Source organism: Lytechinus pictus, chromosome 18 (genome assembly GCF_037042905.1).
Source record: "Lytechinus pictus isolate F3 Inbred chromosome 18, Lp3.0, whole genome shotgun sequence".
NCBI classification, from domain to species: domain Eukaryota; kingdom Metazoa; phylum Echinodermata; class Echinoidea; order Temnopleuroida; family Toxopneustidae; genus Lytechinus; species Lytechinus pictus.
The window spans coordinates 2971342-2996190 of NC_087262.1; the positions used below are offsets into that span (position 1 = coordinate 2971342).

The following is a 24849-nucleotide window of genomic DNA, read 5'->3' on the forward strand; positions in this document are numbered from 1 at the left end:
TTCTTCTAGTTCCAGAAAATTACCAACAATATTGACTATTCTTGCCATATCACCACTGTTGCGTCACAATTAAAGATCTTCGATGTAATCGTCCTTACGCAAATGCAAAACAACATGTGACTGTTACGTAATACTATCACGAGGTAAACACGAGGGTTGGCATGCATGCTGCCTGGTTTGCAGGTAAATTGCCAATTCGTCTACTGCCATCTCGTCCACTCACCACACGGTCTACTTTCATTTAGTCTAATGCCACTCCGTCCATCAACATTTTGTCTAACAACCCCCCCCCATTTGGTCTAATTATCACTTCGTCTAATCACCATTTCGTCTATGACCATTTCGTCTCATAAGTTGGTCTATATCCATTTCATTTTCATTCATTTTGCATATTTAACACTTAGTCCAAATAGACCAAATGGTATACGGGATGGTAGACTCAGTGGCTATTGGATCAACTGGTTATTAGACGAAATAGTGAATGGACGAAATGACAATTAGACCATGTGAATAGTAGACCAAATGACAGTAGATTAGTTGGCAATTGGACCAATTGGAAATAAACCGTTTTTCATGAGTGTTCAAGGGTCCGATGTTTTGACCAAAGCTTTTATTTATTTTTTTTCTCAAGCAGGAGGTTCATAATTTAACCAGGGGCCTGGGAAAGATTTTTGAAAAGGGGTGAATGACTTGGAAGAAAAAAAAATGTCAAGCCTCCCCCCCCCCAAAAAAAAAAAAAATAATAATAAATCATCAAAATGAAAGTGGCTTTTTGGGTCAGAAAAAAAAGAAGAAAAAAAAAGCTTTCGTTCCAAAACAAAGGTGAATTATTTTGTCAAATTTCTACCATTTTACCAAACCAACCTGATTTCCAGGGGGGGGGGGTGCATATGGTGCCCCCTGTAGAACTGCGCCCCATTTTATTGGCCTACTTATTTATACAGTGTTAAAATACATTCGTTCAGAGTCATGTATCTTGGAGCAGGCAGTTTGCTAATAACTTGAGAGCTTATATAAGTTAAAGCGGGAAAAACCATTTGGTATATCATGTATCTATTAATTTGTACAGAGATGATATTAATTTGCCATATGTATTTTCTTTTGTAAACGTCAAGAATTGAATTTATCATCAGATGAAACCCTCTTGATACAAAAATCCCTCACTATTTACTTCAGAATCTATTTTTATTTCATGAAATTGTGGAAAGTTCATTTCCCCCTGAACATGTGGAATTGCTATTGTCACCTATTGCGATTGAGTTTTAATGAAGAGATTTTTATTGTCAAATCTCCAAAAATAAAATATTGTATAATTCAAACATTAAAATACAAATGAATTATTGAGTAAAATCATCGACTCTCTCATTTGCATACTGACATGTAAATATTCATATGTTGTTCATATATGCTTAGTTTTATGAAAAATAAAACGAAATTTTAATTTGTCATTACCTCCTTCGATTTTTATGAAGTTTTCAGTGTTATGCTCGTTTTATTTTTTATTTTTTTTTTATTTGTATCAACCATGTTAACGCATTGTTGTGGTGAAATTGCCCTTTAATACATTTTGGTAATGAAAGGATCCTAATAAAAATCATTGGTTGGAGAATGTGATCTCTGAAATAAAAGTATTTTATTATCAAAGTTTGATAAATTCCTAAAGTCTTTGCAATTTCGTTGCCATTGCTTATGTGCTTTAAACAATATACTAATCGTGACGAAATAAGTAATCTCAGCTTAGTGCACGTTTATGATCTTTGAACCATTTTGACGTCTGATGTTTTATGTGAGGGTGATCTGTGGGTCATGCGTTCAAAGAGGGAATAGATCCACAGGGGCGGCAGGAGGGGGAGGGGGGCTGCAAGTGATCAAAAGAAACAAAACTGATAAGAAAATGGGGGAAATTAACGAAATAGGGAGAAATAATGGGGGAGGCGCGATAGCTCAGTCGGTATCACTGTAAAATTGAAGTGCTAATTTAGCACTTACAGTGCTTGTATAGTGACTGCACTACAAATGCTGATTTTTTAGTTCAAATTTAAACTAGAATATCAGCACTCGTATATAGTGCAGTCACCATACAAGCACTTTAAGTGCTAAAATAGCACTTCATTTTTTACAGTGTAGAGCGGGGGTTTCGGATTGCGGTTACCCGAGTTCGATTCCCACTTGGTGTGCTCGTGCCCTTTGGTAAGGCATTTAAATCCTCATTACAGGTCCCTCGGAGAGGACCTTAAGCCGTCGGTCCTCAGTGATTGCTTGCTTACAAGCATTCATTCTTTCTTAGCAATGCAGGTAAACAAAAATCACCACCACCACCTATAGTATTCGAAAAATGCACATCATCGAGGCATTAGTAAAAATCACGCGCATGATAGTTTTGGTAAAATTAATTCTGTCCTAGTTTAACTATATAGTTATCAGGTTATAGAGCTAGAAAACAGCCTCTGGGGCAAGACCGAATATAGAACTATACTCACTAGCACTGATTTACCTGTAATGAAGCTAAAATATTGGCTAAAATAATGGCTGGTCAGGCAGATTTCAGTCAATTGTTTTACTAGTGTCACACTATTTTAATATCATACTTAAAAGAAATGAGGTGACGATTGGGGTTTGTTTAAACACAGAATGGATGTAAATTTAAACACCAGTTTTCAAAACATCCAGTGGCAGTTACATTGTTGATCATGTAAAGTTCAAAGGTAAAGTGAAAAAGAAAAGGCTGAGGCGTCCGAATCATGGTTCGATTTCCTAGTGACGTCAATGTCCCTCGCTAGATACTAATGTGATTAAAAGGGACATCATTTGACTTCTATAGGTAGCCATTGTTATACAGTATCCAGGTAAATTTGTTTTTATAAAAGTAAATATAATTTATTTCAAAACGGGGGAAGAAGGAAAAAGGACAGAAAATAACGAGGAGATACAATACATAAAGAAGGAGAAGAACGAAGGTAAACATGGGAAAGAGAAGCAGAAGAAAGTGGGGGAGGAAGAGGGGGAGAAGAAAAAGAGGAAGAAGAAGAAAAGAAAAGAAGAAGAAAAAAAAAAGAAGGAAAATCTGAGAATGAAACGAAGAAGTAAAAGATCCCCCCCCCCCCAAAAAAAAAGGAGAGAGAAAAGAGTATAAAGAAAAATTATCAGAAGAGGTTGAAGAAATTGAAGCAAGAGAAAAAGGAGTATTAAGAGGCCTATATAGGAAAATGGAAAGACATGAAGGCTATAAAGAAGAGAGAGAGAGAGAGAGAGAAAGAAAGAAAGAAGGGGGGTTGTATTTTTTAATGTAAATTGCAACGTATAAAGACCGAAGTACAAGTTACATTGTCCTTCACCTCAGCAAATTTCAAAGATTAAGGTTTTGAGACGGCAATCAAACATCGTTCGATTTGATTCTGAGACAAATCTGAAAAAAAAGAGAAGATGTAAAAAAAAGGTGTAGTTGCGGCTCTAAAAAAAAGGGGGAGGGGGGGTCGGTATATTTCCCCTTAAACTGGTCGTTCGGTAAAACAGTATATTTTCTTGATATCAAGCAACCAGATTCGAATGTACTTGTTCGCTTTCAGGTCCATCTCAGAGTATTCTAAGGCGTCGAGTATCTGAGTCCTTGCTTTTGTTTTACTTCCAATACCAAAATGAAAAAAAGTACTATTTTAAATTATATTTTGAAGAAAGTGTGAATGATTTAGTTTTTCCTAACCCTTCCCCGATATTTCCTTAAATTTTATTCTTGATGTGTAACTCGTTTTCACCCTTCACTGCAGTCATGGCAGTATAGGTTATTTATTTATTAAAAAAAAATATAAATCAAGACTTAACTACCCGGTGAAAAGGAATGGGGTTTTATTTATTTATTTATCTATTTATTTATTCATTAATTTATTAATTTATCAATTAATTAATTAATTTATTTATTTATCAATTAATTAATTTATTTATTAATTAATTTATTAATTTATTTATTTTATATCATTGTTATTATTTTTTTTTTTTGGGGGGGGGGGGTCATCCGTGATGTTCCATGCCAAATAGTTTCTGTTTTTGTTTCTTTTTATGCTGGTAACTCCCGCAGAAACAGCGTTTTTGTTGCATGGTAAACGCCAAGCTGGTATGTAACCAATTACCTATAGGAAAAATTTTACGTCTTGGTTAATCAGTCATAATGTGGGAGAGCAAAGAGAGAAATTTCTTGAAAATGGGAGGAATAAAATTTTCAGCGACTCATTTTTAACATGTGCAATATCCTATTATTTTCCTCCATTCATCAACTTTTCTCCTTTTCAACAAAATAATCACTTGAGAAAATTATGGTCGTCCCCTAGCTGCCCCCCCCCCTTCTCCCCCGTGGCATCCCCGTGAATGTCAGGCACCGTGCATGTGGTACCATGCCCAAGACAGAGAGGGTCAACTGAATTGTGTCAATGATAACAGATTAAACCCCATTGTGCTTGAACCTACACATTTTGTTTGAATTGGGCCTGTACCCTGGGAGATCAGGTTTTATTTCCAATCGGTCCAATGCCAATTCGTCCAAACACCAACCCGTCTACTATCATTTGGTCTACCATCAGTTCGTCCACTATCCACAGGGTCTAATTGCCATTTCATCCACTCACCATTTCGTGTAATAATTAGTTGTTCCAATGGCCATATAGTCTATATACCATTTAGTCTAATATTTATTGAACTAAGTATTATTGTGCAAAATGACTGAAAACAAAATGGATATTAGACCAACTGCATGGTTACGAGACGAAATGGTCATAGAAGAACTGGTGATTAGACGAAGTGATGATTTTTTTTCTAACCTAAACATCCAGTTATATGGGGCAAATTGGTGGAAAGGGATTGCTAGGAGGTTTATCTGTTTATAATTATGCAAGAAAATTTCCTTATTTTTTGTTGTTGCAAGTTTGCAACTAGGTCGAAAATTCCTAGTTAATTCTGTAAGAAAAAAGAAATCTCATGTTGCGAGGGGGGGGGGGGGTACCAATTTGAGCGATATACACCATCCTGTATATTGTTTCATATTGACAATTACCCGAAATGCTGTGTTTTCTTTTTCTTTTCAATAAATTGTATATATTTCAAACTGCGTGTCCGAAGAACCGGGGTAGGGGGTTCAGCTTGAGCTACAATTTTACCATGTACGAAACGTCAAAATGGCCATCAAATTTAGATTTTATGCATGTTCACCCCCCCCCACCCCTTCTTCTTTCGTCTCAGCCCCCTCCCACTTTCGAATTCATTCAGCTGCCTATGTTTTCCCCTACTTCCTCCAAACATATGAGGCCTGTACAGGATACAGATGATCACGTGTTTGTCACATGACTGCGAAAGGAAATGAGGATAGCGATCAGCTGGTTGATTTCCAAAGATCTATCCCCGCCCCCGAAACATAATCCTCATCTGTAACTGCTCTGACGTATAAATTTGGATCGATGTAAATCATAAAACGGGCACCTCGATTTACGAGTTCATACTTATTTCCATACATGAGTGTTGATGTATTTTCATTACAAATTTGTCTATTCCACTTGTTAAATCAAACCCTAATTAAATAACATAATTTCAAAAGTTTAGCCACTAATCCAGTTTATTTCTAAATTGTATGAATGTATCTTAAAACCGTTATGGTGTGTATGATCTATGTACATGTATTTTGCGATTTTACATGAATTTTTATTTTGTTCAGGGTTTAAAAAAAAATGAAATTAACTGCATACATGTATTCTCAATCATGGAATGAATATTTTACGATATAACTTTATAGAAGTTGATTTCTGAAATCCACTCTACACGTACTTTCTCCTCATCCTGTCCCTTTTCTTCATTTTCCTCTCCTTGTTATTCCTCCTCTTAATTCTCCTTCTCTTTCCTCTCCCACTCTCTCTCTCATAATTAGTATGTGCATACTTTATTCTCTCTTTAAACACTCTCATAAATCTACCTTCAAGACATAGAAAATTGAAAAAAGTAATCAGTACAAGATAAGATATAGTGTTTTCAACTTTTTAATTTCTTCACATATTTTATTGCATATTTTTTCCAAATGAAAACATACTGAGTGTTCACATAAACAAGTATTACATCAGATGAAAAGTGTAGTTAATGTAAATGTGATCAACAAATCATATTGTACACAAACACAGTAAATGTAGAAAGTATAAAAGCAATTGACAACAGTTATCCAGGTGAACCGTGTATTTCAGAAAGGAGGGGGTCCTATATAGTCAACCGACTGATGAAAAGGGATACACAGTAGAAACATAAGTGTTAAAGTAAAGTATTGGGGACGATTCAATGTAGCATCTGACCTTAACAAATCAACGAAACATTGCAATGTAAAAAAAAAAAATTCTAACCCCCCAAAAAAAAGGATTAAGGAAAAAGGACTGACAACCTCAGCACATTGCAGTTATTCTGGTTAACAAAATAAAAGAACATCAATTAATGCAATTTCTCAACAACAAAAAAACCTGAACCACCCTTCAACAAGGAAAAAAAAAGGGGGGGGGGGAGTGAGAATTGGACCGATCCGATAGTCTCCACACAAAAGCGTAGGAAGTTGGAAAGGGGCAAAACCACAAAATTTTCATACCTCAAGATTGAAAACCACAGCCACAAAATACTTTCAAGGAATCATTACTTAGCTATAATTAGTAACTGGTAACAATTATTATGGCATCATACAGGTTTGTTGTACTATTAGCCATCATGTATGAAAAGTCTTGCAGTTTTTAATATAAAACATATGATATGACGAAACATATTCATACTGAAAAAAAAAATGAAGAGCAAGATTAGTTTTTGTTATAACTGCATATTTACCAGATTAACAGCAATAGGTAATGACTTATTAAAAACGTTTAAAATAATATGTTTTTGGTAAAGTAATAGGTTAGTAATTTTTCCCTTTTTCTATTTTTAAGTACATCTCCATCTCGGATTCCAGCCCAAGATGAAACATTTATTCTATAAAAGTGACCATCAGAAAAATCTTAGTACAGTTGCAGAAATTAGACCCAAAAAAAAAGAAGTCAAAACAAAAGAAGTGAAAGCTTGTGATTTCATTACTAACAAGCACCTCGAGTTGAAAAGGGAATTGTTTTTAGGGGGAGGGACATTATCCCATTCATATTTACTTCCATTTCAGTAACAAATATGGATAAAGGTAATAACTAAAAATACATCAATCAAAAGAAATGCGATGTTTGCATTGACAGCTTGAAAAAAAGACTGGCCAATATGCAAATTTGACCTTAAATGCATGAAGTTAGACAATAGAAGTGACTTGTACATCAAATTCAGCTTAAACACCCATCTTTGCTGAATATGGAAGGGACATGGCACCAATCTGCAGAAAATATACCAAGTTCATAATAATTTAATATCATCTACAATTGTACCCGACTATGACTAGGGTTCCAAAACACAAGCATGATTGATTGCACAGTCGACTTGCGATTAACTGCACATAATGATTAATGGAATCAATCATAAATATCAGCTTTATAATCAATCTTGAAGCATTGGGTTACAGGACCCTGAGCTAGCCATGATTCATCTATATTGGCTTGCAATAATTGAAGTGTAGTGATACTGGCTAAAACCCTGTATCTTATTTATTCACTTTGTGTACTAGTAATCGCTTGCAATATTTGAAGTGTAGCGATACTGGCTACAACCCTGTATCATGTTCATTCACTTTGTGTAGTATCCACTACCAGTATCAAGTTTAAAATATTGCAAGCACTGTGGATTAAACAAAACAACTATTAATACATGTGGTTCACACTCACAGAGAAATGAATGAGTTCAATAGTTCATGCCTACAAATTGTACTTAACAATTCTATATGATGCTTGCATTGTAATACTCGACTGGTGAATGACAAATGATTAAGAATATTTTACCCTGTGACACTTGATACACAGAGTAATACCTAGTTTTTTTTTATACCCTGATCAAATGAAATTACAGTACATGTTATTTATAAATTATAACCATGCAAAGTGATTTAATGCATTAAGCATGCAGAATCCCCCACCCCTCCCTTGGGCGACCCTATTTTCCAGGTACTAGTATATCGATTTCGCAGCATAATCTCTGGCAAAGCAAAGGCTTTCAAAGCCCTGTATCAAAGCTATATGTAATGATGTATACTTGCACATTGGCAGTGTATCAGAGATTAGCATGATGAGTTTAATCAATGCAAACTTTATACAAGTACATACATGTATACACGTTTGTAGCTTCTCAGCTGTGGGTTATATTGACTATTGCACCGATCAACGGTGCCAACTATATGAATGAATACAGCATGGCCTGATGCAGTCTTTAATACGGGCAATGAATGAATACACAAGGATGAAAAACAAAAAGGTAATCTGCTTTCATTGCTACCATTGCGTAACACAAGAAAGAAAAGTAGCATTTATTAACCAGCACCATATTATGCACATGGTACGTTCGTATAAAATGGAATGGTATAAGAAAGAAATTTCAGACAGCGGACCAATGCAACTTATTTATGTAAGCTAAAACATTAGTCAACTACAAAACATTTCTTACGCAGCACGGTGGATTGTACAGCCTTTTTTTGCACAAGGTTAGCAGAATACTTTTATTGTGCTTCGTAAGAAAAAAAAAATACTGGTAGACAAAGTTGATAACAAAAAAAAATATTGCAGTAGAGTGGACACTTGCATGACATGTAGACAATCCGAAAATAGAAAGCGGCTTTAAAAAAGTTAACTAGAAAAGGAAAAAAGGAAGAAAATCTGCAAATGTTCATAATCATAAGTCGCTCGCTGTAGGGTAGTTTATTGCAACAGCCACAAAGTTCACTTACGTAAAAAAAGTACAAAAATGTAGGTCCATGTCAGTGGCTTATGATCCTTCTTTGATGCATATGCTGCCATTCCTTCTGTAGAGTTTATTCTTCACAAGCTTGTAACTAGATTTCAAGACGATCTGTTCCGCAGAGTTCCTTAAAACTGATTGCATTTTCGAGAGGAACCATTTCGGTGAGTCTCTCCCCAACACAACTGTGATTTCAAAAGTTGTTACCGTGTCGGGGTCAACTGCGATCCTTCCAAACCTTCTGCACAATTCGCCATTTTCGTAGACAATGTCCAATGAGCATCCACGAACACCACAGGGTTCTTCTCGTGCCATGAGGAGGATGTCACGTGCGACGTGGTCGGGTAGATTGCTAGGGATAAGTAGTTTGCCGTTGAAGTGCTTGTCCTTGGCTTTCCTTAGTGTGTGGAAGATAAGGTGTGAGACAAACTGAGCCATCTTGGTGTCCTGGTCACTGTCCTCGTGATTCCCACAATGATCAAGACCACAACCATCTGCACATTGGAGATAAAACAAGAAAGATACATGAGAGTCTCAAAAGAAACAACAGATATTTTTTTTAAACAAATGTTGTACAAGCACACAACTATATGATAGAAGGTAAGAGAAATACATGTATACATGTAGAGGGTTTGGCATGTTTGAGGTTTGGCGATTTAGAGAAAACTTATTTTGATAGGATTTCCCTTTATTAATTAACTATTAAAAGTGCACAGAAAAAAAATCTCAGAAACGGAAATCAAATCAGCTTTATAGGGAATGGGATTAGTGGAGGAAACTGACCATGAAACTGACATGGATTAACAGTGGTCACAGAGATCATGCATCGTTACAAACGGTCAAGGCAAATGGAAATTTCCTTCATGTGAATGACCATGACATTGACCAAATGAGAGGCACACATGAAGGTGTCATTCAGAACAGTGGTCAAGCTAATAGTTGACCAGACAGGGGATTAGTTTTATAGGAGCTTCCAGGTGCTGAAAGTCATGTCAAGGTTACATGTTCCAAATCTTTTTCAAGGCACTTCATTATTTTTGTTTACTGTGGTTCCTCTCCATGTCCTTTCTCTGATAAGGTTAAGGACAGAGAATGGTCAAAGAAGGGTCAACTACTGCCATCTGTGGCTTTTCAGTGATGTACTCCACATGTTAACTTGCATTTATATATACATTTATTGAATAAATGCATGTGCAAAACATCATACAGTCTGGAGATAGACTATGGTGAAGGATAAATGCCATTGTATGAATAAATCCAACACCTTGTAAAGCTTTGGAGTGCAGTAGGGGGAAGGGAAGGGATGTCAACAAAGGCCATTGTATGCAAAGATTTACAGTCCATTCTTCCATGAAAAGATGCTGTAAGCTCTTTTCAATAACAAGATTACCAAGTACAGCATTCAGCGCTGTGCTGAACTAAATAACAACTTGATGTGAACAAGTCTTGGCATGATAACAAGAAGCCTTCTGAATATGACATTTGCAACCAACATTTTAAATTTTAAGTATAACATAGTCATTCACAATCCTATCTTATTGATTTACACTAGTTTATTACAAACTAAGGATTAAGATTCAATAGCACATACAATGTATATAGACACCAATTTAATAAAAAAAATTATAACAGATGGATATTGCAAGCAAAATACCAAGTAAAACAGCGAGTAGGCCTACATGTAGAACAAAGCACTGAATACACCACAGCTTGATTATTTCATTGCCAGGGAGCACTTACCGATTCCCTGCATTCAGGGAGACCCTGGATACAGAGTGCAGAAGATAATACATATTCATAAGATTTATGGATTGGGATGATGAATATTAATAATAAGCGATAGTGTCTAGCCAATCACACTTGCACTCCTTGGAGCGAGGCACAGTTACCATGCAGTGGGGAGCTTCTACATTGGTAAAATGATGAATAATTCATGTGGTTTGAGGAGGGGGCTGGGAGAGGAAAAGGTCAATAAAGAGCATGAACATCCCTGGGATGGGAATTCATGGGATCCCATGTTAACAACTCACAGCTGACAAGAAAATCTAGGTATCTAATTTAATTTTCTTCTTCTTCTTCTTCCGTTGAGTACAGTCCTCTTTACAGAGTATAATTTTACCAGGGTTTTACAAGAACAGAATGTTGGCCGTATACTAGTTTTCATATTCATGCACTATGCAGCCAACAAACATTTAGTCAGCAAAATAAATGTACAACTAAAAAAGCTTTGAAATGAAACTTATAATTTCCCTTGAGAATAACTTGTACAATATCCATTCTACAGTTCCTTTTTCTCTTTTCTTTTCATATTTATTCTGATTTCATAGCATTTCGTTTTTTTCTTTCTTATATCTATTTTTTGAGGGGGGGGGGGGGCTGAAGTACATCAGGACGTTTGTGTTACAACTACATGTACTTGTCATTCATGACACATGTAATCTGCAAAATGTCATATTGAATAAGCAATTTTTTTTTTTTTGGGGGGGGGCCCCGAAATTATGATGAACCACACCATTAACATGGAAGTACATGTAGTTTGCAAGAAAAATGGTATCACAGATAAAAGGATCACATATTTGTATCTAAATAAACACCTTGACAAATAGAATTGACTTTATCATGCCTCACCTAAAATGATTATATACTGACAAATAATTCCCAAAATAGAACCACCTACATATAGAGTTCTGCCTGGGCAATTCAATAGAATAGCGGCATCATGGAACATATTGAAATATATGGAAATTCAATGCAAGGCGGGATGTGTTAATGCAAAGTGCAAAGTTCACTCTTTTGGGAACTCCCTGGGATTATGTACAGTGTGCTTTTGAACTAGAACTTTCCACGTGTCTTTAATGAGCAATGTGACTGCTAAAACACGTGTGACTTCTTATCAGATGACAGCGGGTCTAGATCCCGTTTTAAAACATGGATGTGCAAAGTTCAGGTTTGAAGTTCTCAGCATGACATCTCAGACAGACAAACCAAAATGCCAGGCACTGGCTGAACCCAATTGAAAAAATTTTATAAAATAGGTGTATTATTTCAAGCATCGCGATTGGCCAATACGCATCACATGACATCCAACTTTTTTTGTGCACTGCACGGCAGTGCAAAAGGTGCGCAAAGAAAATTGACATTGCACGCTCAAGCAAACCAGTGCGGTAGAAGTCCAACAAAACTGTACTGTAACTTTTTAAAAATTTGTTTCTGTGTTGCTATTTTATAAAACAAATAATGCACTTGCTCTGTCGTGCGTAAAAGTAAATGCAGAGAAAGCTCGGTTTCTTCAGATGGAGCACTGGGCACTCGCCGCAAGCGGCTCGTGCACAGTGCGGCACCTATCTAAAGAAACCTCGCGTGCTCTGCATTTCCACTAACGCACTCGGCTGCATGCATTATTTGTATAATATTCACTTACATGTAGGCCTATAATAAAATCTAAATTGTTATGCACTTCTAGTGCCCCCTCAGTAGGCCCTCTCTCTGTAACTGTAATGACCTTATTTTTTTGGAAGAAGTTATTTAGAACACATTCCTTGCTTTAGAAGTATTTAAAAATATAAAAATAATATTCACATTATTTCCATGCAAAAAATCACAAAATTAAAGAGAGACATCTACATGTAGGCCTATTTTTTCTTTGTATCCTTCATGAATCCACATCAGAATTGTGCAGTAAGGCTTATCAAGGCCAAGAATTTGAAGGGTGTAATGAACTTCAGTAGGATTTACCAAACGACTAAACATATTACATCAAATGCCTAAAGCAAACCACCAACAAAATGTAAATCAAATGAATGTAGGTTACACGTTTTGCCAATATTGATTAAAAGGAAATATGAGCTTTAGTTTAGACCAAAAATTCTGAGATTTTTTTTATGGCCCAAAAAGTGACAAGCAGATCTACAGCTGCAATTTCAGTGGGGCTTTGGTTTTCAAAATAAAAAAAAAATTTTGTCTAAAATTCTAGATGGCTTCAATCTGAATCTATATATAGCCTAGCTGACGTTAAAATCTACAGTAGACCTACGCAGGAAAAAGATGAAATTAAAAATATATTGTCAAGAATCAAGATAGTTGGTGAATAAAATATATTCTTACATGTGACAAGATTGAGCATTAATTATGAAGAGTGAAAGTGACTGAAACTCATGACTTTTTACTAAATTTAAAACATCATTAATTTCTTCGGCGTATGAATTAGAAACCCACTTTAAAACGATGCAACTATATATTCGTCTAAACCAAAGCTTCATTCTCTGTATTTGGTTGTTCCGCTGAACTGCGTTGGCTCAAACTTAAACTAAAGCCTACAATACTTTAATAGTAACATGTCAGATATTGTTAAATAAATCCCCAGAAACGACGGTTAATTCCTGCCTAATATTCATCGAGCCAGAAAATGGAAGGGTTGTTGGGAACATGGACCAACTAGTGAGTACATGTTGGAAACAACCTATTGGTATTAGGACAGACAATGAGATACATATTGTATTGTGCAACACACTTCTCTGCAGGTGAGAATTCGTCATCGCAGCACGAATAACCATCGGACAATAGATACAGCCCAACCAGCTGATCGGCCGTGAGTCACAGGAGGGACTCCCGTGCGATTCACATGCACACATAGGCAGCCTACATATACAACCAGTGAATGATCGAGGTGATTGAATAAAACAATGACTACGAACTCACCTATGACATTTATGTTGTTCCGAACACTTTCAATGATATTTCTAGATAGATGTAGCCTCGGGAAGTCCTGAATATCCAACATATTGCCTCAGTTATCGAGAAAACTTTGGTTAAAGTTGGACGAATTTGAGCAGGAAGGCTATCGAGCTGTCCCTATTCACTGGCAGGCGACTCCGTGCAGAATGCAGTGGAAATGGGCAGCGTTCGTGTTCTGTCGATGGGAATGAAGGACAGAATGGTTCAGATATCTCCCCCTGATCTGTTTAAATCTATTCTTTGATACGAACTGAAGGTGTGATGCATTGAAGGCCTTACAGCTCCGAAAAAACAGAAATTTATTGACGATCCGTGGCCTTCACCAACAATACCCAGGTGAAGCAATGTCACAAACAGCTGATTTTGCCTGGGAGCAGCTCGCAGCTCGGTAATTGTATGCAGGCGCATGCGCAGAACGGGAGGAGCTAATCTGCATACTCCTAATTTGGAGTATGGGATCTATTGTCAGGAAACGAATGGCCAATCAGAGCGGCGGAGATTACAGGGTTGCTGTTGGTAGGTCATATTTGACCAATCAGAGCGAAGAATCAATTAATTGACTGAAATGTATTCCAGAAACTACGTGCAGCTCTAAAGCACTGAGCTTTCCAGAAAATCGAATGCGATGGAATTGCACGTAGGCAAGGCACAATAGGCAGTGCTGACATTTCTGTCCAATTCTGTTATTTAGCTTTTGTGAGATGTTCATAATTGTATACGAATAAACATTTTGAGAATGATTTTAATGGTTAGCTTTCAGGTAAAACACACCCAGGCAAACTGTAGTGGGACAGTTCTCGACCTATAAAAATCTAGATCAAGATGATTATATATATGATTATACATGTATATATATATATCAATCAATATAGATCAAACATATCAATAAGTTATTTACGTGAATAAACAGAGCAGCACTAGTAATATACACAAGTTTATAAAGACAGATAATATACGGTACACAAGAAATTAAATAATCAAATCTCCTTTAAAAAAAAAATTACTAGTAATTCACTATTCTTCTTCGCCAAACTCAATGTCCCTTATACCTTTATTCGAGCTTTGATTTCCAAAATATTAGGGGTTTCGTCATTAAATTTACGAAAGTAAACTTAGTATTTGAATGCAAGGAAAATTGATACATTCTTCTGGATTGATTTGCATAGCAAGTCTCTAAAGAGGAGGGAAATTAGACAAGCATCCCCCCCCAAAAAAAAAAGTTAAAGCTCATCATCCTTTCGAAGCATCCCCCGAAAATGCCTTCATCTTTTCAGGGATCTCAGTGTTTTCAGTTATCAAATTCTGTCAGGAGCACTCTCCCCTTACCCAATGCTAGTGATAGGATTAGGATAAACATGGATTTGTAACTGAGCCCCATAACACTGGCGGATCCGGGGGAGGCATAATTAAAAAGGTAATGTAAAAATGCCATTAAAACACAAGTGTGCTCCCCCCTTTGAAAGTGAGGACCTTCTTTTTTTTGTAATTTTTTTTTTCATGGAAATGTAACCTTTTTTTTGGGGGGGGGGGGGGATTGTCAATTTTTTTTCGGGTAAATGTGCCCATCCCCCTTTGAAAATCCTGGATCCGCCCCTGCCCCATAACTATTATAATTCAAATATTTTTTTTTCTTCAAGACCTGTGCTCTATTTATTTTATTCTCATAATCATAGGCTCATATGTTTTTAATTTCTAAAAGAGAGAGAGAAAGAAAGAGAGAGAGAGAGGGGTAGAGGGGGGGGGGGGGGCGTGATGCATTTCAATTTTATCGAATAATTGTAATGGATAATGATAATGATAATTGAGTGATCAGTGAAGCCTTGTTGAAACTCGACTACTGTCGAATATAAAATAAAAATATGTATTTTTAATTTTTCATAAAAGTACTAAATCTCGAGCAAATTTCAATAATGCTATGTTGGTTGGTCTATATATAGAATGACACACTAAACATAGAAAAAATAACTGTGTGTTCTCCCGGGCAACTATAATTATCAGCTTCTCTTGAAAAGGTTTGTCAAAATAATGATATCAAATGTTTGTGAATTACGTCTGACCGAGCAAAAAAAGACAAAATCACGTTTTTTCGTTGAAACGTACCAGAAGTTGGGATGATTTTGAAAAAAAAAATGGTCTGATTGTGTAATTTTACAACTATTCTCAACTTAAAAATCAGTCAACTCTTTATACACATTCAATGATTTTTAAGAGTTTACTGACTTTTAAGTTGATAATATTGTTGAGGGTGTGTTGACCTCTTCTTCCATCTGATTTGATTAAGGTACTACGAAGACTTCGGTTCTTAGCAAGCAGTTACTTGGAAATTCATTTTGTTGACAAGGAACCATGTGCTATTGACCCGGTCGCTGAGCACTGCATCAAGGCACGTATGCACTAGCATTATTTATTTTGACGTGGCAATATGTTATATGAAAAATAATAATAATACTAATGGCAGTGGGGGTTCGTTGACTCACGGGTGAAAAAGCGATGTCCCTGCTCTATGTCTTGGAATAAGAGGGAGGGGGTGCTTTTTACCCATATACAGGGGCATTGGCGGCGGAAGCCAAACAATTTAAGGGGGTACGACCAAAAAAATTGACAAGCAAAATCAAAATTTTTTGACAAGCAAAAAAAAAAAAAAAAGGTTATCACCCAAAATTTTAGGGGGGACCATCTAAATTTTTTGACAAGCAAAAAAAAAAAAAAAAAAAAGGTTATCGACACAAAATTTAGGGGGGGGGGGTCCCCCGCTTCCGCCGCCTATGTACAGGGGCGGATCCAGGATTTTCCAGGGGAGGGGGATTTTATACAGGATGATTTTGACAAGCAAAAAAAAAAGAGGTCTTCACTACCAAATTAAGGTCATTTTGATGCAGGAAAAAAAAAATTGTTGACAAAAAGGTCCCCACTTACGTATGCATGACATATTCCCATTAAAAACTATTTTTTTTGTGCCACTCAAAGTGTGTGTGTGGGGGGGGGGGGGGGGGGAGAGAGGCAGGGCCAGATGTACCGCTACCAGTGGATTAGCCAGTCCAAACTGAAACATATAGGCCTAAACAGTTTCACCATGCATGCCTAAGGGGGATATGGAGGGCAAAACTTCGAATGAGGGGGCATGACCTCTTGCCCCTGATGGAAATTGTTTTATTCTCTAAATTGATTTTCTTTCTATGCGAGTGAGCTTAGCGACCGAGCAAGGACATTTTCAAACTTAAATAGTGACATGTCGTATTGAAGACCACTTTGCGGTTCGAGTATAGGATGCATAATGGCATTAATTTGGGCCTATTTCATAAACTTATGGTGCATTCTATTTCCAGTTTTCAAAGTTTCTGGGGGAGGATGTAGAGCATATCCCTGGGGGCCCGTATGACGGCACTGTTTATGGATTGAATGAGATCCAGAAGGCCTTCTATCGAATTTAATTTCATATAATATATGCAATAATAGATGTGGGGTTTGATAAGTCTCTTAAACCAAATATTATTCGGTTTAAGACTTTTCAAACCCCACATCTATTAAGAAAAATAACGATTTTTTTTTTTCAGCTCGCTCTTATTATAAAAAAAATAAAAAATGCTTCGTTGTCATAACTCACCCCCATGAAATTTCTATTTTATTACACTTCCATGCATGGCTACTATGAGGCATGTGGCATCAATAACCCTCTCATTTGCATAATATGTTGCTGTGTTGTAAAATTGAGCGAAACTTTGCAATGTCATAACTTTGTTATTTGACACCCTTTGGATGAAACATTCAGTTTTGAGCTTGATTGATTTTCTTTTCTTTTTTATTGATCTTATCTTTGGGATAGACTTGACCCTCCATTTTGGTATTTCTTAAAAAAATACAGTTGCATGACAATTTGGTTTAAAAATGATTCACAGCAAAAACTTGGTAAAACCTCAGAGGAACATACATGTACGGATCTTCATTGCAGCTGGTTATTATGCTTAAAGGGGGATCAATTCCAACAAAAAAATCATTTGAATAACAAGAGAATATCGAATAAGCATAAACGTTTAATATTGAAAGAGGTTTTTGGACATGATTTTTTATCTGCCAACTCCTGAAAATTGGCTTGCTCGCTTCGCTTGCATATTGATATTTACTGTAAATCAGTTCTTTATAGCCATAAAAAAATCGTTATCAGCCTATAACTGAAAGATGGTGGTATTATGTACATTGGCATATACCCCTCTCTACATAGCCATTGGTGTGGGGGTGTCCAACAAATTTTGAATTTTCCGATCAATATATTGCTATCACCCCCCTCCTGCTCGGACCGGATTTAAGCCAGCTTTTAAGGAGTGCTCTCTTACATAAGGTTATTATGAAATATCTTGATTTTTGTTCTCATGTTACACTCTAAGAACACTGCGTAAAATGTGATCCAATATTTGGTAGAAAGGGAACATGCATGATTGCTGGGTATTTTTTTCCCATATTGGGCTATTTCAACGCAACATTGCGTATAATATTTACAAAATACTTGGTATCTTTTGACCCCACCAACTTGCATGTTTCAATTTTACCCAATATTGGATAAACCTGTTTTTAGAGTGTAATGTAAAGCAAGGTCTTATTTCCCCATTTGTGGAATTGCCATTATTATACCCTATGTCATGTACCTGTGCGATTCTTGTCAGCGCATGGTGGCGCCTTCGGGTAATAAAAGGAGTGTCAAGGTAATTTTATGAATTATTGTCTCTATTTCCGTTCTTTTCTGTTTTATATTGTTGATGGAGTTGTTGTGATAGTCATACCAGAAAGGGTATTTTCTTAAGCTTCTCTCCCTGATATGACACCTATTTGATGAAGAGTCTCTTTATTGTCAGGTCCGCAAAAATCGAATGAGTGACATCATGGACTCTCATTGGCATTTTATCGGCGTAATCGATGTGTTGTTTATAATAACTGCTGAGAGCGAAACATAAAAAAAAACGTCATAACTTTCTTATTTCTTATCAGATTATGAGAAATAATCTGATGATTTGCTCCGGTCTAAAAAAATAGTTACGCAATTGATATTAACTGGGATATGAAAATCCATAAGACCGGAATTAGGTCTCCGGTCATTTTCGGGATTCCCCCTCAATGATCTAATCTTGTAGTGAGAAAATAATTTTTAAAATGAGGGTGACTAATTTTTCAATTTTTACAGTTACTAGCGTACAGATGGGGGCGTCTTCGAATGGGGGCATGCCCCCTAAACGTTTCACTACCGAGAAAAGAGGGAGAAAGGGTAAGAAAGGGGAATGGAAAGAGAGTGACGATGACAAATTGACATTATTTTCTGAATATTACATCATAATCTACCACAAAATTATATTTTCGAAATTTTCGCATGCCCCCTCCCCCCAAACGTTTCGAGTCCGAGAGAAATGGAAAGAAAAGGGAATTGAAAGACATTAACGGTACCTCAAAGTCTACCAAAAAATTAGATTTTTCTCTCTCGCTTCACTCGCTTGTAGTTCTTCATTGCATGCCCTAGACATCATATCTGCCTCGTTCAATTTTTTGCTCATTATGCTTACAGGGACGTACAAAAAGTGGGACAACTTTACTGAACATAATAACAAGTCACAGTGTAAAATACAAGAAATTTACATTTTTCGATAAGAAATGACGAAATAATAGTCCCATGATAAAGCAGCGGTTGTAGATGGATTTTATTAGGACTTGTTAAAACCACACAGCAAAATATGCGGTGTTAACCGGTGTACATAGAGGACCACACCAGTTATTTTACACCGATGTTTAATTGACAGTGTTAGTTTAGCACCTATAGGTGTTATTGCAACACATTTGGTTGTTACATGTTCACTCTTTGATGTTATATTCAATCTCTAGGGTGTAATTTTAACACCAGAGGGTGTGGTCCTCTATTAACACCCACTGGTGTCAGTTTTAACACCACAGTTTTTACAGTGCACTGATAACGTGCAAAAACCCCGTTTCTACCCAAGCGCAGCGATTACTTGAATGTTTGCCATCCTGGCAGGGAGGGGTAAACATAAGATGCAAACATATTTTTACTAATCACAAAGTTTACAGGTTAAAATTCATGAAAAAAATGAATGAAATCATAATAAAAAATTAGGAGAAGAAATTGTCACTTTAATTCAGTATACCACTTAAGTGTTCGTTAAGTCATAGCGTTACTCAACCAACGGTCGTTTGCCCCCCCCCCCCATATATGACTAATTAGGCCTACGTGGATGTAAAATGGAAACGTGCATGCATGTGAGCTGTCCGCAAAACCAACATAACCGCTAAATATACACGGATATATCAAAAAGTTCATTACACCAAACTCATGCATGTCACAATCATGCGAGAGATGTGGTAGGAATAGGAGAAATTGGGAAAGAGCGTCAATAATTTATGATTGGGTACCATCCATTCCCCGGGGGGGGGGGGCACTTACGTTGACGAGTGGATACCATGCGCGACCAAAAACACGTAAAAAGGATGTCTTTTTCAAGATAGGGCACGTTACGTATACGTAACGTGATAAGGGTGTCTAAAACACAAAAATAATGAAAAAAGGGTATCTATTTCGCTAGGAAAGCTACGTGTTTAGGGTCAAATTTGCGGAGATGATAAAACAAAATTAAAATGTTTTAAAAAGGATGTCCTTTTTGCCCCAACACTACGTGTTTAGGGTTCGATTTGCGCGAGGTGTGGAAGGTGGGGCCGTATACTCAACCAAATGGTGTGTAAAGGTAAAACCGACGACCGACGGACCCGTGACATAACAATAAAAAATCGCTGTACTTGTTTAGGGGTTCATTTCAGGGAATATACTTGCTAAGAGTATCGTTTTGTTTCCAATACATGTTAAGGGTAGGGTTTCAGACGCCAGTACTTGTTAAGGGATGCATTTTCAGAATATGGAAAATACGTGTTTAGGGTGCTTTTCGAGACCCCATGGTCGCGCATGGTATCCACTCGTCAATGGATGTGGCCCCCCCCCCCCCGGGCATCCATTTTATCAGCCATGGCGACCACCCCCCTTCCGCTCCCCGTACCCACGCGCAACATCGAGTGTCTCTGTACCCCATTTAGTAACAGTATGCACTCGCTTTTGGATGATTGCGAAATACCAAGGAGTGGATCACGGGGCAAAAGGGACCCTTTTTGGGGTTTTTAATATTGATTTTTTTATTTATTTTTTGCTCTTTAGAAATATTTCCCCCCGGTCCGTAAATCCTGGATCCTCCCGTGGACAAACCCTTGAAAGTTGCATAACAGGATCTGAAAATTTCATTGTAGACACAAAAATTTGGAAACATTCCGTGTCATACATGACGTCACACTATCACACATGACATGTATGAGAATCAAGTAATTCTTGCATGGGGAACTCATTTTGAATGTGCCTGGCATGCAAGGTTTGTCAGAGCTTATGCAACCTCAAAATAACGATGAATAATAGGCCTCATCAGGTTTTGTGTAAAAGAAAAAAGAGAAAAAAGGAAACAAAATTAAGCAATCATCATTCTCTGTCCAGAAATGATTAATATTGGCACATTCTGCATGATGTTACCTTGAAAAAAGAACACAAGAATTTGAATGTGCCACTCTCAATCCATGAAAAAGCCAGATTTTTTTTTTCACGAGGTATATTTTTAAGTTGCCTGTTATTAAGGGGATGAGGAGCTAGGGGTGACAAGGCAGTTGTATAATTGTAATTTCACTTAAGACTGTTTTGGAGCCTACTTAAGAAGTTATCCTTAAAGGGGAGGTTCACCCTGTAAAAATGTTTGTTGTAAAAGTAGCAGAAAAAATAATAAAAGATATTGGTGAAGTGAAGGCTTGAGGAAAATCCATTTAAGATAAAGAAAGTTATTATAATTTTAAGTTTCGGATTTGTGACGTCATAAACGAGCAGTTGCCCCGTTTGTTGTGTAAAATAAAATGCATATTTTTTTTGTTTTCTTTTTAGGAACGGGTGTGAAATGATTTGTCTATTAATATACTGAAGGTAGAGTGAAAACTATTTTCAATTTTCTGAGAAAATGACAGCATTTTAATTGATTTTTTACCATACGATGTGTAGGAAAGCTGCTCGCATATGACGTCACAAATCAAATACAATTTTAATAACTTTTTTCTGCTATTTGAACTTCCCCTCTAAAATGACTGAATTACAAGGACATGAACACATACGAGATTATATATATAGAATGTTGGTCATCAATAAATGACCAAATCTTGAGAGAATTTCAGTCATAATTGTTACAGTCTGATATACATTTTCATAAAAAGCGTGTTTTTTTTGGGGGGGGGGGGTCGGGGTGTTAATCGATGAGCTCACACAAGCAAGGGAACAAACCGATTTATTTGGAGCTACTTTACTTGTATTTCTTTTTTTAGATGGAGTTCAATAGAATCAAGAAACAAAAGAAGAAAGAAGTCTCTTAAAGAAATTTATTTGGGGTAGTAACTATACCCCTTTGTCCGTCATTAATCTAACTACATAAAATTGTAGGCCTATTATTTTGTAGTATGTTGAAGCTGAATATGAAAGCGAATGCATGGCAGGGATTTATAATACATCCAGGTGTAGTTTGGGACCAATCGAATTTGGGATTTACTTTCAATCCTAAAAAAAATATTTCAAAATCTCAAGAGATTTGTCTTTAAATCCTTTGAGAATTAAAAATGAATCCTTAGGAATAAAATAAAATCCCAAATTCGATTAGTCCCTAACTGCAGTCCACTTGGATTTATTTTAAATCCCTGCAATTTAGAGTGTAGTTTTCATACTCAACTTCCCTTTCGTCACCATCCTCGCGATATCCCCACGCTCGTATATTAGTCAGCTGGTAATAATCATGATTATATAGGGTGTATTGATAGGAAATAGATAGTGGGCGCCACGTTCTTGGAAGTTGAACTTGCATGGGTGGAGGAATGAGAAGAAAGGCACTTTGAAGCTTCATTCACGAGTTTGAATAGTATTTTATTAATATAGTATAGTTGACATATTCATGGAACGTCATTTACACGGATACGTTTTATAAATTGTCTTTAAAAATATGTGAATTTCCTTATCATGAATGTATGATGTTTGAAAGTAATTTGTATTATATTTTATGTTCTATTGGAAAAGAAATTTGAAATTTGAAAATAATTTCAACAACGTTGATTATGCTAATGTAAAGAATATTAAATTATTTCTATGATATTGTTGGCTAACGTATATAGCTGTGATCTTGTAATAATTTTGTCTCCGGTCAAAGATTACTCTTCATGAATATTCACAAATACGAGTTGTAAAGCTATAAAGTAATTGGCAAAGACTTGAGCAAAACGTCAGCGTGGCTCAGTGGGATAATCCTTGCGCTTCCGATGGCAAGATTGCGGGTTCGAATTCCAATTTAGACAATAATTTACCCACACCTTTTGATGAAATATTGAGGCGAGACATTGAATGAAATACAAGTCAAAGTTTTGTACAAATTCAAAGACTCCAAAACGGCTTATCTGAGGTACGGACAGATAAAAAGGCCGAAAAATTGTAGGAAAAAAAAAATCATCACGTATTATGTACACTATACTACACCCCTTAAAGGTAAATGCTAGTTTTGGTAACGATATCAAAATGAGTTCGTACAGAATCCAATGAAATGACCACCAAAGTGTCTGTTTGTATAAATAAAACGCATGTGCCAAAGGATTCTGGAAGAAATTGTGTAATTGCTGAGAAATCAGCAAATAAGCACAGGATTCGGGTAGAGCGTCGGGCCCGACGCTCAAAGAAATAATTATACACTGTCCCACGTGCGCTTATCTGTGTTGGGGAAGTTCAGTCTGAACATTTTTCAGCGTAGATTTCAAGATTTCACAAAGTTCAGTTTATGTAACTGTACCAGATCTAGATCCTCGATGATATACTGACAATTAAGCCTGGTTTTACAGACTTTCTCATGAAATCAGTGTTTACTGCAACTACTGGAATTTCTCTTTAATGGCGATGTGCCGAAAAATAGGTGTATACCATACATGTAAGTGGCATATTAATTGTTTAAATTTGATTTCCAAAATTAATGGCACCAAATCAGAAACGATACCTTGAAATCTTAAACCTTCATTTGGTCCCAAGTGTCGTACTCAATACCGTCGAACTTCTTCTTCTTTTTCTTCTTTTTATAATGGGACGCCAATAAACAGTAGATGCTTTTTGTCGAAGCATTCGCGTATAGCAGGTTAGATGGTGATGACTCTGAACCCAGAGGCTTTTTTTTTTGGGGGGGGGGGGTGGGGATATGATATGAATTGTTAACGTGTCTTTCCGATTTTTTTTCACCGTGATTTTTCAGGTCGCATGAGAGGCAAAACACCACTGCCTTGATCTTTAACATTTAATCGAGATCTTTCGCTTCTTATCACCACTGTCATTATACCATCGTACCATCTCCTATTCAGGAAATGACGCCTTTTTTGATCTTCAGATGAACCTATCATAGTGTAACACAGAAAGGTCATAGACTGGAGGAGTCTATACAGTACAGGGTTCCAGAACTCAAAAGTTGGTATGTGAATAACAGGAATTGCTATCGGAAATCTGGATTGCGTTGTTCGGTGTATATCAGCAGATATCGGTTAGATAGTAAACACTTGTGCTATACCCGGTCCGGTTACACCGGTAAACCGAGTCGACTTTCGGAGCCGATCGACATCACAAAGGCTCATGTATATAGACGGACTGACTCCATTGCATTGACTCTCAACAGATCAATTCCACTTCAGGGGCCGCGGAACGGTTTTCAAAGTGGGGGGGGGGGGGGGAGGGGTGGCTGACTATGCAAAAAATCTCAATCAGATGGTCATTTTTACGTTTTTTGAACGCGGTTTTGGAAAAAAGTGTGCCCGGGGGGAGCTGATGCCGCCAGCCCAACCCCCCCCCCCCCGCTTTCACGGCCCCTGCACAATAACGAGTATTAGCACTGTCACGCAGAACGAATTCTAGAACACAGTGTATCGAAAATTCATGTTGATTGACAATGAACAGCTGAGAGGTCTTTGTCGAAATTTTCGGTGAACCGGAACAGCAGGTCGTTCAGTCAATTTCAGTTAATTTATCTTCTATATTTGTTATGAAATGTAATTGAACTTTCTATATTGTTTTGAATATGTACTATTACTTCGATTATATTTGTTGAACGGAAATAAATAAATCTAAATCTAAATCTAAATCGTCCTACGTTTCGGAGCTGACGAAAAATGGCA

The 24849-nt window shown here is 36.8% G+C and overlaps 1 protein-coding gene across 2 annotated transcripts; it reads right to left on the minus strand.

The window, feature by feature from the left end:
- Positions 1–5998: 5998 nt before the first annotated feature.
- On the minus strand, positions 5999–14009 carry LOC135157465 (DNA damage-inducible transcript 4 protein-like). 2 transcript variants are annotated; one of them, XM_064113005.1, is made up of 2 exons: positions 13564–14009; positions 5999–9359 (listed from the first exon to the last, which is right to left on the minus strand). In XM_064113005.1, the coding sequence occupies exons 1-2, from the start codon at positions 13643–13645 to the stop codon at positions 8893–8895; spliced, it is 549 nt and encodes a 182-aa protein (XP_063969075.1). In that variant the 5' UTR covers positions 13646–14009; the 3' UTR covers positions 5999–8892. The 2 variants fall into 2 exon arrangements, with proteins under 2 accessions (XP_063969075.1, XP_063969076.1); XM_064113006.1 differs by lacking the exon at positions 13564–14009 and adding an exon at positions 9649–9794.
- Between the last annotated feature and the right edge of the window lie 10840 nt (positions 14010–24849).